Source organism: Seriola dumerili, unplaced genomic scaffold, assembly GCF_002260705.1.
Source record: "Seriola dumerili isolate Sdu_G_001 unplaced genomic scaffold, Sdu_1.0 BDQW01000017.1, whole genome shotgun sequence".
NCBI classification, from domain to species: Eukaryota; Metazoa; Chordata; class Actinopteri; order Carangiformes; family Carangidae; genus Seriola; species Seriola dumerili.
The window spans coordinates 667,535-684,330 of record NW_019174272.1 but is presented as its reverse complement, the minus strand read 5'-3'; the positions used below and the strand labels follow the sequence as shown (position 1 = coordinate 684,330).

General features: G+C 45.5%; 1 protein-coding gene across 2 annotated transcripts in view; it reads left to right on the top strand.

Moving 5' to 3' along the window:
- fam222a (family with sequence similarity 222 member A) overlaps positions 1 to 16,796 on the top strand; it is a 46,866-nt gene that overhangs the window by 22,405 nt on the left and 7,665 nt on the right. Inside the window, exons 1-2 of one of the 2 annotated variants that reach the window (XM_022758685.1) lie at positions 3,796 to 3,831; positions 3,974 to 4,116. In XM_022758685.1, the coding sequence (XP_022614406.1) occupies positions 4,020 to 4,116 (97 nt within the window). In that variant the 5' untranslated portion in view covers positions 3,796 to 3,831; positions 3,974 to 4,019. Of the gene's footprint in view, positions 1 to 3,795; positions 3,832 to 3,973; positions 4,117 to 16,796 lie in introns of those variants that run through there. The other variant, XM_022758678.1, reaches the window with a different exon arrangement.

Sequence of the window (16,796 nt, the reverse complement as noted above, 5' to 3'; positions counted from 1 at the left end):
TAAACATCAATTTCAGGTTGTAACGGGGGATTAATTCTGGTTTCTTGTATTTAAGTCAGATATGCTACATGATCATTTAGTGCTTTAATATAGATGTAATGCTTATGGGCTAAGAAATAGTAGAAAATTTGAAAATTTTGTTTGAAATCAGGAACCATCTGATCAAAGAATAAACAAACAAGACTATGAATCTGAATACCAAAAAGCACTGAGGTTCAGTACCGAGGCTCAGTGTCATGTTCCTCACTCTTTCTTTCACCTGAAACACGTATAGCTCAAAAAACACACATACACTCCGTTTATTCACCCATGACCACCCTGTTACACAGGATGCTTATCTGGGCAGACAGCTTTGGGAGCAGGGAGCCATCTCCTCTGATCTCCTCTGGAGTTTAAGAACCTTTTAACTAAGAAATAGCCCTCTGCCAAGCCCACCGCCTCTTGATTCCGGCTTATTCCCTCATCTCATGGGACTGATCTTCCGCCCCCATTGCAAACCCTGCAGCAGCGTTAGCAGAACGGGAAAGAGCCGATAGACATCCTGGCTTTTGAGATATCCCCGCACTGGTGTAATAGGAGACCTGTGAGTGGATTTGATGAGGGAGTGAAGTGCAGGTGGTTTTTCAAGCAGCGTGTAAGGCAGTGAGTGCGCGTGCGTGTGTGTGTGCTTGCGCACATTCTGCAGCACCTTCACGGGGATTGACCTGGGCATGGCAGGCTGTTTTAGGGCAGCTGGATGATGGGTCACAGGGTTTTGGTTTGGAGATAATTTCCTGCCATTGATAGACATCTGCTAAGTAGTACAATAACCTAATAGGAGGAGATGAGGGGAAAGGGGGACATGACAAACAAGCCAAAGACTTGCTCCTTCTGCCTCGCTCTTAAAGGCAATAATAGGAGAAAATTGGTTCTTGAAATTGAATTGAAAAAAAGCAGGTCTCTCTCTGCGAAGTATAATGCCTCAGAATACATTTGGCGAGCAGCAAATGGAGAAAAATGGAGGGTAGTTACACGATTGTCTTTCATTTCAGAGAGGGGAAAACTGCAGAGGTATCCCCCGTTAAGACTAGCTTTTAGTCTCAATCTACAACATCTGTCCCTTTCCTCTCTCTCAACCACTATCTTTTAACAAATGGGCTGTGAGGATGGACTCGTTGTGAAATTAGTATCCTCACAGAGAGGACACAGAGAAAGGATTATGTGAATAGCCAGTAATGAGCTCAAAGTGCCAGTGTGTTTGGGCCAGGCCTGCCTGTGTGTGAGAGGAAATGGCACTGCAAGCGACCTTTTTTGCTCAAGCACCTGGCGAGAAATAGAGTGGCCCCTCTCTTCCATCTGCAACATGTGCATTTGTGTGTAAGCGTGTGTGTGTGTGTGTGTGTGTGTGTGTGTGTGTGTGCCAAGGGAGAGAGAGTGAACTGTGGAATTAACAAGAAATTCTGAGTCTGAAAATTAAATTTACTAACATTTATTAAGGAGGAACATTCTCTATGAACATTTTTTACGCTGTCGGGTTTGTGCTAAAAGTGTCTCTTTGTGCTGCTTCTGACAGGGTTTAAAAATACACTTTTGACTTTGAGTGTTAAGTGTTTTATACAAGCCTGGGGGTCTGAGGTCACATTTAATGTCTTGTGAAAAATGTTCTATTAAAATGTTTTCTTATGGGTGAAAGACTGAATTCTTTGCAGGGATGATGCATTTTTCTGTAACACCTGCTTCTGATCTTTAACTATTCACACCAGGAAAACCATTCAACCTTAATTATAGGCAACAAGATGTTTGTCTATCATGCTTCCTTCCCCCATTTCTTTTTTTAACAGGTTTTTCTTCAGTTTTTCTGCTGCTCTGAGCTCTGTTTTCAAAAGTTGGGCTCTGTGAAATCTGTCACTGTTAAAGTGTAGACACATGTAGCTATTAATGAAAACTGATTTAAATTATATTTTAAATGGTACTATGAGTGAACATATTTAATCAACGCAGGATTTGATTTCATGGGAAGAAATTTGACAACAATCTAATTGTTCCTCTCAAACCAAAAACTGTATTGTTTTCAATTTTCATAAGATTCATTGTTCAAGGTCAGATGATTTAACATGGTCTTAAAAGAAGGCAGTAAATTAAATGTATGACATTAAAATAACTATCAACTTGGTTCTTTGATACACTCCAATTCATTTTCAGCAATGAAACTGCACATAAATATAATTTAAATTGTAACTTTTAACTAATCGTACTTTTAAATCATGGTTTTCCACCTTGGTCAATATTGCAGGAACATTTTGTCATTTGCAAAGGTTGTTGTGATTGAATGCTTATATTAGTGGTTTAATATTTGGATGTTTTTCAAAGGTGATCTATATTTTTCTTTATTCCTTAAATGAGCAACAACAGGAGCTGGCACTTTATGAACTGCCATTAATTCATCTCGTAATCATTGTAATTGCTTTCTTTCATATTAAAATGATAATCTATAAAACTAAGTAATGGACTGATGGCAGGTGGCTAAATGTTCATTTAGTGATTCACTGAGAAAATAAATAACAGGGGACAAGCCTGTGACAGGCGCATGAGAAATCATTTTTCAATAATCTGCCACGCATGATGGCAGGAGACGCTGGCGTTGACAGCATAGATGAAATATTTGCCTCTGTTCTTTGTTTTAATATGGGAGGAGGCCCAGATGGAAACGATAGTGTTTCATATCGATGCATTTTGGATGAGAGACTCAAAAACAATGCTTTATACAGAGACAGCCATGCATTTGAGGTGAGAGTGGGCTCCTGCAGTGTTATACATAGTACAGTAACAGCACACGTTTCCTGGAAACCAAACAATATCCGCTAAGTGAACTACAGTGGAGTGAATCTCGATCCTTATCATATAAAAACACTTTCTGGACCTAAATGGTTTGCTTTAGCTGTTCTCATCTGGCACATAATCCAAGTAGAAGACTTTGTAATCAGTCATCATTGTGCTATGTGACATTGGTATGTTGCTGACGAATGATACCCTCCATGCTACTCGATTGTTGAGGGTTCTTAGTGTGGGAGCTGTGGGTTTTGTTATATATACTGTGTATATATATATATATATATATATATATATATATTTTTTTTTTATATCTGTGTCTTGTGTTTCCAACTGGGGCTGTGATGGGCTTTTTGAGAGGAAACTGGCAGCAACTGCCTCCCTGTTCCTGAGTGAAGGTGGCTGTGGGGAAAAGGGGGAGTGTAGAGTTGGAGATTTATGGCCTAGAGGGAGATTGATTAGTGCCGTCACTAGCCCTGATGTACGGTTGGCAGTCTCCCCCTCCCAATCCATCGCATTTGCTCCCACACACACACACACACACACACACACACACACACACACACACACATGCAGCCATACAGTTGAACACACAGCTACACATACATGCAGACACCGCTCCATCCCCCAGGCCTTTCCTGACAGTCCCCCAGAGCTGTTGCATGTTAAGTTGTAGCAGACAGACTGCTGTTTTCTCAGCATTACCATTTTTTTTTTGCTGTCCATAGATAATGCCATCAATCACCACATACACACTGCCCTGGAAGGAATGTGTCTGAATGTGCCTGAGTGTTGCTACTTTCTGTGTGTGCCTGTGTGTTTGTTTTGAGGACGGTTTCATAGACAGGAGATGTGGTTGAATGGCTGTGTGGATGTGCTGTTTGAAGCTGCAGAGTGACTGGCCTGGGCTGTGCTCTGAACCCGTGTCAACCGTGCTGCCCCAGTGCAGGTGTGTGTTTATCATTCAGCACACAGAGCTGAGAGGCAGGCAGCTGTAGGCATGCTTTCCCAATTAAATCCTGGGTGAGAAACCTAGCCCATCTAGCCCAGAGCCAGCTCCTGCCGGCTTACCGGACACGGCCATGGATCTTTGACCTCGAATCATCCCGCTTAGCTCACTCAACGTCCCTCTCTTTCTCTGTTTCTTGCTCTTTTTCTGCTGCAGGTTGGCCGCAGAACTCCCCCGGCTGTAGTACTGTGCCCACCTCGCCATGCTGGCCTGTCTGCAGAGGAGGCAAAACCCTCCACCCCAGCACCCGGTGTGTGCCAGCAAGACCCTGGAGCCACCGCAAGCCCTTGGACGGAAATGTAAGTGAACAAAGTGACGGGGAGCAATGGAGGTCAGGAGTTCAGCTCGCTTAAAGCTAAGGAACGAGAGAAGCTTGTGTTTGTCATTTGTATTTAATCTGTTGGTTGTGGTGAATGATGGAAATGGGTAGTTAACCCTGACTGTGAATAACTGAAGGAGAATAGACTTTCCGGTTTGTGTTTGTCACTGTTCCCCTGCTACTCTGAGGAATTCTAAACAGTTTTATTCGCTCTGCACTTAGACCTTGGATAGCCATGTTGTTTGGCTACTCATTGAGAGGGGGGCTGTTTAGCTGTGCTGATTGTGCAGTCGTGGCAACAGGGCTGAGCAGACAGTGTTTAACGTGCCTCGCTGGCCCCGGGTGACCCTGAGGGTCTGTAAACATTTACAGTGTCTGGCCCAGGCTGTGCCGGCCGCCTGTAAAGCATGACAGCTGCTCTGTTTGCTCCCCGAGCACCACCCTCTGTCCACTCACAAAATGGTGTAAAGGGACAGAGATGGGCCAGGGTTGAAAACTGTTACAGAGCTGGCAAAACTAGTTCAAACCAGTTTGGGATTAGAGTGCCGCAGCACTCAGGAGTCTGGAAGGTGAATTTCTCTTTAATTTTGCTGAAGCTTTTGGATAAGCCTTTTACAGTGAGAGTCTGTTTTCTGACGAGAGGAAGAAAGGTCTTTCCTCCTTATTGAATGCTCCTCAAGTCTTTAGTGGCCTTTGTTTACATGGCAGGCCTAGGAGCTACCTCAAGCCGATTAAAAGGACTGGCGGATGGAGAGCAGGGGAGCACTAACCTAGCAATTTTTACCTCAGCTTAGAGAGGCTTACTGGGAATAGCACTGTGCTTCTTCATCAGTGGGACATTGTATCAGACCTGTAACCAGCCCAGTGAAAGGCTTTAAAGAGACTTTGATTGGCTCTGGGTGAAGAAATGAAACAGTGCCTGCGTTTTTTCTGAGCTTCTCACCGGCCAATTAGCTACTTCTCAGCTCAACATCACACTCCAATCGCCTCCTACAGAGGAGAGGAGAGTCAGAAACAGCAAGGTGACTGGGTGCTACCCCCGTCCTCAGATCTGCAGTTGTTTTGCAGGTCTGTTTCGATGTTCCTTATGGAGCTGTAAAGGTGTGTGTGAAGCAGAGAGGGAACTACAGGGATAAACAGACCCATGGGGGCATCTGGAAAGGGGCAGCTCTTCAGCTGAGTGGGTTTCAGCTGGGCTCACTAATGGGGATTCAGAGAGAGGTGAGGTGAATGGGAAGACAAAGAGAAACTGTGCAAAACAGAATTAGAGAAGGTAAAGATGGAGAGGAAGGCAGAGAAACGGAGGGAGTCCTCAACAGTTGTCTTAATCGATTCTCTCCTTCCAATTTCGCAGGATTAGCCCACTTCCTCTCAGGGTCCTTTATTGAGGAGCAGCCGGTGGGAGTCAGGACTCAAATCAATAGATAAAAAGAACAGTCTCCAGTCTTCCCTTTGCCCTCCCTCTTACTGACCCTCTCTGTCTGACTCTCCCTCTCTCTCCCTCTCCCTCTCCACCTGTTAAACCCTTTGATTGAAAGACTACCACAGCGACTGACTTAAGGTTCATAATGAGGATGTTTGAACATAATAGCCTCCTTTCTGTCCTTGGAGGGGGAGGGGGGGAGCAAGTGTTGGATTTCCACCAGTGTGCAGCTCTTGGCCTCAATAAGGCAATTGTTCGTCAAGGCCCAGAAGGGGTGCAGAAAGGCAGACAGTGGGTCTGGCTGCAGAAGTGGGCACACTCAGGTCACCATGCTGAGCAGGTCCCCATGATTGATTGTTCATGGCCCAGTTTGTGCCAACATGGAAGGGGGTTGTGGGTAAGGTGACCTGGGTTCTCAACAGGAGGATGAATACCAGAATTCACCCCTCAAAGAGACAGAGTGAGTGAGAGCACAGGAGGGGGATTACCTGTGAGTGAGTTAGAGGTGAGCTGTATAATTTGCATGTGCTGTCCTTTACACAAAAGTTGTGTGTGTGTGTGTGTGTGTGTGTGTGTGTGGGTGTGTGTGTGTGTGTGGGTGTGTGTGTGTGTGTGGGTGTGTGTGTGTGTGTGGGTGTGTGTGTGTGTGTGTGTGTTTGTGTGAGTATGAGGACTGGGGTGGCAGAGCAGTTGGGATGAGAGGGTGAGGAGGGTTTTAGAAAAAGCCCCTGCATGCAGATTCCGAGTGGCTGCACAGTTCATTGATGCGACTCCCATTAAAAATCCCTCATACCCTCAATAAAAAAGGACTTAACTGGCTCTACCATCAGCTGGAAGCGTTCAGATCGGCTCGCCAGACAATCAATTTCCCCCAAGCGCACAGAGCTTAGCGGGAGAAACGGGAGGCGGAGAGCGGGATGTTTCCATTATCACAGCCCACTCTGTGTCTGGGCTCTGGGGGGGGTGGGGTGGGGTGAGGTACTGTAGAGCGGGGAGGGAAAGGAGGGAGCGGCAGAGGGAGATGGGGAAAGACAGACAAGTGGAAAGGAGAGAGAGAAGCAGAAAGGGAGACAGAGAAGCTGGCTTTTCAAAAAGCCATTGACCGCCTGCCCTTAAAAATATCATATTGGATTAGCCTCACAGGGGCGGCCTTTTGATATTTTTTTCTTTGGCCGTAGAATTAAAAGGAGTGCAGAGCATTACTTGAATTATAAATCATAGGCACTTGCTTTCAGTGCGCCCAAATTCCGCGCATATGTGGCTGCACTCTCCAGCGCCAGCCCCTGTCATTTTTAATTAAATCCCCCCTTATGGGTGACATTTGTAGCTTGCCCCCTCCTTCGTCCTCCCCTCCACGTCTCTCTACCACTGCCCTAGATGGAGACATGAAAGGCAGAAACGGCAGCGGAGCCAGGGCCTCTCATCGTGTCGTGCCCCAGAGAGAGGGCACCCATCCAGACAGATGAGAGGGAAAGGCCCTGCAGGGGGATAGGGGTGAATGGATGCCACTGACCCTGGCCACCCTCGGCCAGCGGCGACCTCCCTCGCTACCCATCTCTTTCCTTGGTCGCCGTTCTCGGCTGTGTGTCTGGAGGTCCGGGGAGCAGGGGTGAGCGTAACAGCCCTGCCCCTTGAGGGGAGAGGGAGGTGCACCAGTCCAGTGATGAGTAACACTGAGATGGCTGGACAGGAGGCCCAGCAGCCCCCACCACTACCCTCCCTCCTCCCTGGCCCAGACAGCAATTACTTTGCCACATGTCAGCTAAAGAATAACTGGTCCAGAATCCCTCAGTTGACTGGTTGATGATATTTCTACCTGGCTATTTTCCAAAATAATATAAGATTTCAGGTTTCAGCAGGTTTTCATTTGTTTATTCATTACTTAGCAGTTACATTTGTGCCAGCGTGACATTTTCCAAGATTGCCATTGTCACACTGGGTGTTCTTTATCCAGACCCACTGCAGGTTCTGCCTTAGTAAACCACACAGCTCACTGCCACTCCCATATTTGTCCTGTGATTGGATCAGACTTTGGGCTAAACCTGGGCGTTCCCTTATGTCTGTAACCCCAGCAGTGCCTGACTGTAACTCTTACACACACGCACCCACAGTGATTTCACATACTTTTGGTGGCCTCTCGGTGACCCTAATTAAGACAGAAACTATTTCACATCATGATTAATGCAATTGCAGTGAAATCAAACTTGGGAAATCTTTTTTGTTCCCACTTAAATGTCCCCAGTCAACTGGTGTGTAGTTGAGAATTTGTCCCCAAATCTGCCTTGTAGCAGAGACATGCACGCATGCACACACACATACATGAGAACACCTGCAGCCTTAACCCTCTGTGACACCACCCAGGAGGCCCGAGGTGCCAATCAGCCAGGTGTAGATGAGAAGTTCCCAGAAGGCCTGATATCCCAGGTTCATGCTATGTCAGGCCTGGTTCAGCCCTCTTAGAGCTTGATCGACAGAGACAACCTGGCCTTGTCACACACAGCCTCAGGACATGACATGGAGGTTCACCTGGGGATTGTAGTTTTCCTAATAGCCCCGTGCCTCTGCAGGCGGAGCTGCCAGAGCCATTAGTTTGCTTTGCTTTTAGCAGCCTCTCTTCCTAAGCTCCACCACCAGCGAGAGGGAATATGCTCAGGTAATGACCTCCAACCACCTCTCTGCCACTGTTGTCTGAGGCGGTGAGAGACATTACAGCTGAATTAGCTGGCCATATCAAATTGCAGCACGAAACTCCAATGGTTGTTATTTAGGGGGGGACAGGGGGAGTGTTTTCAGTTGAATATTTAAAAGTGGTTGCGAGCAGCAGCAGAAATAACAACCTTTACCCTGATTGCCTCAGTACCCTGGAGGTGGGGGGCATAAAGTGGAACTGGGGGAAAAGGAATGGAGAAGGAGCGAGGGAGAGAGAATCTGCATGCACTTGACCTTTTCCCACTGATTGAACTACCTCGTTTCTAACTCCCATTTGGAATTCCACAGAGTGCCCACAGAGATTGTCATTATTCCACAGTCTGCAGCAGGGAAGCAGAGGTCATGAGGTATTTTTCATGGTGAAAGGTGATTGACAGCTATCTATGGCCCCCATACCTCCTCGCGGATGTCTACTTATGCAATCTCATTTTGGAGCTTGCTGGGTTTGCATAGCCACATGAAATATATCATTCACACTTTCATCACATTGCTATATTGCAAAATCCAGAGTAGTAAAAGAGTTGCAGTGTATTTCAGAGAGACGGCCGTGTGATATTGGTTGTACTAGTCTTACCTCATGCATACTACAGCCTCTTCTGTCATGTTGGCGTCTCAGCGCTGGCACACAGAGGATCATTTCCGGCTGGTGGCATCCCACAGTGCCATGCCTTCCCTCTGCCCTCTGCCTTCTGCTGTGAGCACGGGGGGTGAAACAATCTTATTGCCTTGGGAGGTGAGCTTGAGGAAGAGGGGCTCTGCTTTAGTTTTGGTCACAGCAGGATTTGGGTTGAAAAACAGGTTCCTGGTTCCAAAGCCTCTGAGCTGGCATTTGGGCGTCCCAGGTGCAAGGCATCGAAACCCTCTGTCTTCGCCTGCCAGAGACTGGGGGTGGGATGGGGGATGTGAGCGAGGGTACAGAGAGTGTCCGCAGTCCCTTGCTGTCCCACAGGAAATGACACGCAGCCTGTGCCATCTCAGAGCTGAGCCCACCACAGACTGACCAAGAGAGGCAGTGAGGAGGTGTTGCACACTCCTAGCAGGAGTTTTTGAGTGGGATCTTCATTATAAAACTCGAAATAAAAATGTCGCCATGGTCCAAAATTTGGACTCACAAAGTGTGTAAGTAGGAGGACAGGTTGCCAGAGTGAAGATTTCCAGCCTTTGATATCTCTATTTCTGGCCTGTCAGTTCATCCAAATCATCAGGGCACTGCAGCACATTTAAAAGTATGGATCCAAATGTTTAGTTTATCTGTATATATATATATGCTAAAAAAAAATACTATATAATGTTATTATATTGTTTTATAAGTATACCAAAAAGAGAAAAGAAAGTTCAGCCTTTTTTCCTTTTCCGGTCATAGAGGGTTACAACCTTACCTACAGTTTTTTTTTTTTTTTTTGTTACATAAATTACATCTTCCATATCTGTACCGGTTATTTTCGACTTTAGTAAACTGGCTCACACATTTTAACCTCGCAGTCGTGATTGAAATTCACAGAAGGTAAATATTGATCAGTGTGTTCGTTTCTAGGAATCCTCTGTAAGGAGAGCCGTTATGCTGGGAAAATGCTCAAGACGTTATGTGTGAACAAATTAAAACCAAAGAGCAGACAGCAGTAGAGTTTGAGGTTTTGGTCCGAATCAGTCATGAACTTGCACCAAATTTTGAAACCATCCCTGGCTGTGGTTTTGCAGTCTACTCTAATAGTGTAGAGGGTTTGGCAGAGGAAGCTGACCACAGTGCAATGTTGAAATCATTGCTCCAGTGGGACATTTAACTACAGTTTCTGTGGTTTGCTCTTCCGGCTCATTCTCATCTTCACATGCATTGGGTGCACCGTCATTTTAGGTTACAGAAATGGTGAGTTTTAGGTTTAGGGCCAGGGCGTGCTTTTTTTGCTGACCTCTTAATGCCAGTTCCAACTCTAAACCTTCATTTTCTCTCGACCTCAAGGCCTTTGAACAGATTTTAACAGCCAGTTTTTCACTTCCCCTAGCCCTAAAGGCAACGCCTGTATCTGTAAGCTTCATCATGGAGCATCAAAAGCCTAATTTGTAAAGTTGCTTTTACCTTTCTGTTGTTGCTAGGCAGTGAAAATGTTTTTGACCTACTAGGTAACATGAAAGGAAAAGTATTTCTTAATGAAGTGATAAAACAGTGTGTTGGCTCTGTCTGCCAGCGAGGTGTGACCCGACAAACCCCAAACACCTCTCAGTGATAGAATCTGGAGAGCAGATCCACACAATAAATGTACTGTTTTTGATGTTTCACCACAGTCCAATAGATAGATAAATTATAGTATATTATATATAAACAATACAGGTTTCACCTTTAAGGAATACTTGAATTAAAACATTGCCTCCAAAACTCCACAGACATTAAATCTTTCAAAACAGCTTTTCATCTTGCTGAAAATTTACCCATGTATGTATCACTTTATACTCCTCTCCTCCTCTCCTCTCCTCCTCTCCTCTCCTCCTCCTCTCCTCTGCTGTCCTCTCCTCCTCTCCTCTCCTGTCCTCTCCTTTCCTCTCCTCTCCTCTCCTCTCCTCTCCTCTCCTCTCGTTGGCATGTGTACTGCAGCGGAGTGCCTTGTTGTCTGTGCAGTGTTAAATATTAATTGGGAATCAGTGGAGGACTTGTCTCCTAAATGATAGAACAGAAGGGCCCAGGCTTGCCTCAGGCAGCCTGCAGGCGCCTTTCTTCTTCCATTTACCTGCAGGCCTGTGCACCAGCACTTCCTCCGGTCTGACAGGCCTGCCCAGGCGCCTCCAGCCTCCCCTCATCTCTCCCTCTCTCTCCCACTCTCTCCCCTTTTTTCCCTCCCTCTCTGCTCTCTGCTCTGGTTCCTTTTCTTATCTCTGTATGCACTCACAATCTCTACCTCTGGGGTCCTTTACTCTAAACCTGTGTGTGTGTTTGTGTTGTTACTGTGTCCATTTGAGTTTGTGCATGACTGTGAATGCTGCTGGCTCTTAGCTGTACATGTAAGAAAATATTGTCACAGCGCGGCATATTCTCTTAAAGACAGGACAGGAGGGGGGGGCTTGACATAAATCTTTCAGGTCAGGATTTTAGCTCGTTGTGTTTCTTTCTTGGCTCTGTGTCCTGCATTGCTCTCTGCCTCATCACTGAATGGTTTAATCTCTGTTTCCTTTTCGTGATGTTTCCCCATAACTAGCCTCACAGTTTATCTTTCTTTCTTCTGTGGGACTCGCTTTATTCCTGTCTATCAGCCTTGTCATCTGCAGAGGTTCATCGAGACAAAACAACCCTGGCACCGGCCGCTCCTTGGTGTACTGGCTAGCTCTAACTTGTGGATGACCCTTCTGGATGGAGTTAACTAAGCTGCAGAGATTTGTTTTGAAAATCAAACCAGTCTAACCTGTTGTTATTTTTTCACTCTGTATCTGTTTGCACTAGAGCACAGCTAGTCACAAGCTCCATTGAAGATATATATTGTAAAGTTGCGGGGCTGAATGTAAAATGGAAAAACCTAGAGAAAGATGAGAGGGCAGCGTGGAGGCAGGGATATAAATGGAGGAGAGTAGGGGGTGGGGCTGACTTTGATGCCATAGGAATGAGTTCACAGGCTCATGAGCACAGGCCTAATCGCACATGACAATATCGGCTGGTGTGCCAGTCGCAACGCATAACCACCCCACTGCTTGTGCTGACTCGGGGTATTTGCTGATAAAGCTCTGCTTTCTAGACCATGCTGTATGCACAATGAGGGTGGCCCAGGCAGGCCTGAGGCCTGGCTCATCACAGGCAGCCCACAAACCAGAGCCTCGGTCCCCTCATCTATACAGAAAGCGTCCACTCCACTAAACCCTTTAGCCAGACTTGATTATTAAACAGTGAGCAGTTCTGTGATGAATATAGTTATTTTTCTCCATTTATAATCTATTATGTTGCCCATCCAGGCCCATAAATTATTGCAAACGGAAAGAGCTCCAGAATGAGGTCGTGGCTGTGAGGGGGCTCTGTTCACAGTGTGAAATTTTTAGCGTTGATATTTTTCTATTGAAATGCCCTTTTTTGGGGGGGTGGGGGGGGTGGCTGCCATGGGAACAAACATGGAGCTGGTTCTTTTTGTTTGGCCGTTTTGTTTATGTAGTGCAGTGTGTAGTGTGAGGTAAACATGTTGCCCCAGTTTCTGTGTTTGTTTGGTGCACGGGTGTCCCACAGAAGGCCTGACATGGCTACTGCTGGCCCACATTCCTTTGTGGCTCAAAGAGGACATAAACGGCCCACTGGTGTTGTTTCTGCTGGACGCTCTGCTAGATTGTCAGTAATGAACACGTGCAGTGATTTGAATGAAAGGGGGATCCTAGGTTTAGTTGTCTATCATAGCATGCATGACAGAGAACTAAAGGCTGTAAGATGTGTGCCTCAACATCTTTCTCTTTTTGTTTTTTCATAAGCCATCTTCACAAAGGGTAGTGCTGATGATAATGTTTTTGATTCCCCAGAGAGGCAGTAGGTCTGCTCTGGTGGTGCCAGTGGTGTTAATGGGGCAGGAATGCAGGACGAGTGCTTTCCCACGCTGTTAGTTTTCTTCTGCCGGGCGTGTTTGAGACGAGGCTCTGGGCCGGCTAGGCTCTGCTAATGCAGCCAGAGTGCAGACAAATGGAAAGTGACACTTGTGTGTGTAGAATGGTATTTGTGGTGACGCTTTGACTACAGATAATAAAGTGTTCGCCCTGAGGTAATTTCGCCCGGCAAGCACCCCAGATGAAACTCACTTACTCAGAGAGGGAGACGGAGGAGACAGAGAGGGGGATGAAGAGACAGAGAGGGGGAGCAAAGAGCAAAGGAGGAGCACAAAGAGATAAAGAGAGGGGGGAAAAGAGGATGGAAAAAGAGAGAAAGCAGCAAAAAGATCAAGAGATGTGTAGGGGAAATTCAACCGTTTGTAATTTCAGTGCTTTATAGGTCAGAGGGTGCGACTGTTGTTTCAGCGAGTGGTGGATTTTAGAGGTCAGAGAACAGAGATGGTTGAGATTTGTCCTTTTGACTCTACCTGATTTTAAGTGTATATCATGTTCATTCACCTGCTTTTTAGAATGAGAAATAAAGAACATGTGCGCAGCTTATTTAGATTTATCTGTTTTGACAATTAACGGTTATTGATGTTGTAGCTACTAAAGAGAAAGGATGTCAGGTTCATCTGGAGGTTTAAAATGTTTGATTCAGTCGTTGTTTGCAGGATGTGTGTGTGTGTGTGTGTGTGTGTGTGTGTGTGTGTGTGTCTCTGTGTGTGTGTGTGTGTGTCTCTGCGTGTGTGTCTCTGCATGTGTGTCTCTGTGTGTGTGTGTCTCTGTGTGTGTCTCTGTGTGTGTGTGTGTCTGTCTGCCAGGCCATGTGTACAGAGGAGTCCTTCAGGATCAATCAATTCTCAGTAATTTCCCCTACAGCCCATAAAAGCCAGGTCTGTCTGGAAGGAGCATGAGGTTGCCACATCAAACCAGCTAATTAATTTTCATGGCTGATTCAGTAACATCTGGCTTTAGAGATAAATTCTAACGAGAAAATGTAAACATGACAGTGCTCTGGTGGTATAATATTTCACTTTTCTTAGGTGGAAACCTTTTATAATTTGAACCTAATTAGCAGTTTTGATTGGACACATTGTCCACCGTCACATTATACACATATGTGAGACTGTAAAAGAATTATAATATTAATAGACAGATCTTGTTTTTCTTCTGCTCCTTCCCAGTGTCATCTGTACCTGTGGACCTTATGTCTGTTTCGGTGTACCGTATTAACCGCACACGTGTACTGCCTCACTGCAGGCTCACTAAATGACCTCATGCTGCAGCCCGTGTGAGGAGGAAGCCAAAATTAGGCTCTCAGTTTGGTATTCCTTCTATCTGCTTGTGTAGGAAATAGAGAGATTAAATCTTAGATGAGATTGGCTTTAATGAAATGAAAGATTAGATTTAGGAGTTTCGTCCAAGGTTTTTTTTTTTTTTTTTTTTTTTTTTTTTAAATCTCTTTTAATGATTAAATCCATTTTTGACATTGTGCCATGTCTGCGTGCCTGTGAAGGATCAGTGTGCAGATTGCTTTAACATTCTCATTATCCTCTTTGCTATTTGTGAAACATGTTGGCAGGTTAAAAGCCCAATATGTGGTTGCAGTATGGCACCCCCTGTTGAAAAATGTTGTCCAACTACTGCTTTTATTTACATAGTGATTCATTCAATTAAATGCATAATTTTCTTGCTATTTATTGTCTGATGTTTGATTTAAAAGTAACTATATGTGACTATGGAATATGACCTGATTAAGGTTTATTTGTATAGCAAGATACATTTTTTGATTTAGATGTCAGCTGATCAATAATAAACATGAAGAATTTAGAAAGACAGAGAGGAGTTAGGTGAAGAGCACATTTTCTTTTCAGCTGTCTTACAATATGCATTTGTTTGATGATTATGATGACACAAGCAGCCGTGTATTCAGACAGCTCTATCCTCTGAGAAATCATTGCAGTTTGATTTTTATCTTTGCAATTATAGATAGCAAAGGCCTGACAAATAATTTCCTTGATTTTTTTTTCCCTCCCTGTGTTGTTGCACAGAAAAGATGAGTGTTCCTAAAAATGGCTTTTCTGATATCAAGCAAGCAGCAGGGTTCCCTTTCCCTTCACGTGCACTTGAATTGATTAGCACTCTGGCTGAGGGCATATTCAACATGTCTGCCCCCTGCAAGGCTGCTCTTCCCTGTTGATCACTGGCTCATACATGTGCTTCCTCTGCTCTGTCTCTCCTCAGGAAGCTCCTGTGGGGCACTGAGGCTTTGATTGACTGGCGGCCGAGTCCACAGGACGCCTCTATTATTATCATCTCTACCTCGGCAGAGGGGCGGGGGGCTATGTCCAGGGGGTCTGGCCGACAGCCCCTGCTTTGTGAGCCCAATAGTCAATTAGAGGCAGCACACTGCCGGAGACGAGTGGGATGCAGGGTTAATTGCAGAGGACCAAACAGCTGGCTCTATCAGGGCCCATTGTGTTTGCAGCAGTTGTCACGGCAATTGAGGCCTGGCTGTAATCGCTGACTAATCAGCCCTGTGCCAGATGACACCTCCATTAGCACAAGGCAGGTATTGTTCAGGACGCGAAGCTGCCTCTGGCTCCCCCCACCCCCACCCCCACCCCGCCTGCCCGTCCTTTTACAGCAGGCTAACGGAGGTGGAGAGAGTATGTCATAGACCCTGATCCTATCTGCTAAGAGCTAAACAATAGCCACAGGTCAAGGGTTCCTCCATGGAACAATGCTGTTGAATCTAGACTGCAACACATTTGACAGGTCAGACTTTTTCCAAGCTGAGGGATTCTGACGTAAAGGATTTGAAGACTGCTTTATCCATGAATTATTAATTTGATTAACTTCATTACAGTGAGGTTAAGGGCAAAATGTACATTAGTGGTGGAATGTGGTACGAGACTGTGGAAAAAAGGGGCGTCTTGCTGGCCCAGAGGTCACATACTTGAAGAATCCCCAATTTTTGAATCCTGTTAGGATCCTTTGTTGCAAGCAATTCGGAAAAAGAAAAAAAAATACCAGCAGACCCAGCATATAGCTGCATGATGAGCTCAGCAGCTCACGTCTCTTGGCTCACACACATTTAACAGGGACTGTTGCTCTCAGAGGAAATGGCTCGGAGAGAGTGCGGTTGATGTTGGACCGAAGCTGACCCCTTGTTGTCTTTCATCTTTCTGGTAATCTCAATGCCTGGTGTTTGCCCTAACCTCATCACAGACTGCTCTCTTTGTTTAGCCAAAGTTTATGTGTATTATGCACTCGTTGTTCTGTGAAAACTTAATTGCAGTTCAACCAAACGCTTCTCTCCCTTCATCTAAACAAGCGCTCTTTTCCTCCTGCTCACCAACGAACATGGTCAGAGGGGATCAAAGCGTGCTGTAAGTAGGCATACAGGCTTGCAGGAGTGAGTGAGAAAACGCTGAGGGCTTTTTGGAGCATTTTCTCCACTAATAAGAAGAAACTTCTCCAACCTGCTCATAATTTGAGAACACTTGGAACACTAATAAATGGGCATTTCAGGCAGTTCTCTCAGACTTTTTCCTCTGCTTATTCATTTAAACCTCTAATTAAAATGCAAAGCATTCTCATGGTCTTCTGGATTTGGTGCTGCACTCTCACACAGCCTCTGACTCCCTATCTCCTCTCTTTTTTTTTCTCTCCACTGCCCCCCCTCTGCCTCCCCCTCCTCACCTAACTCCCTGCTCTCATACTCTCCGTGTCTGCCTTTGCTTCTTGTGATCAACACAATTTGACCTCTCACTTGGAAGAAGTGCACAGAATTTAATGGATTTTTTACAGTCTAATCTAACCAGTTCCCTCTTTATTGCTGTTTTGTACCCAGTGGACCTCATCTTTACCAGACGCCCCCCCACCCCCCACCCCCCGCCTCCTCCACCCTCACACCAAGAAAATTAGTTCATCAGAATTCAAAATGTACTGCTGGCTAATTAAAGGAGTGTTAATTGAGT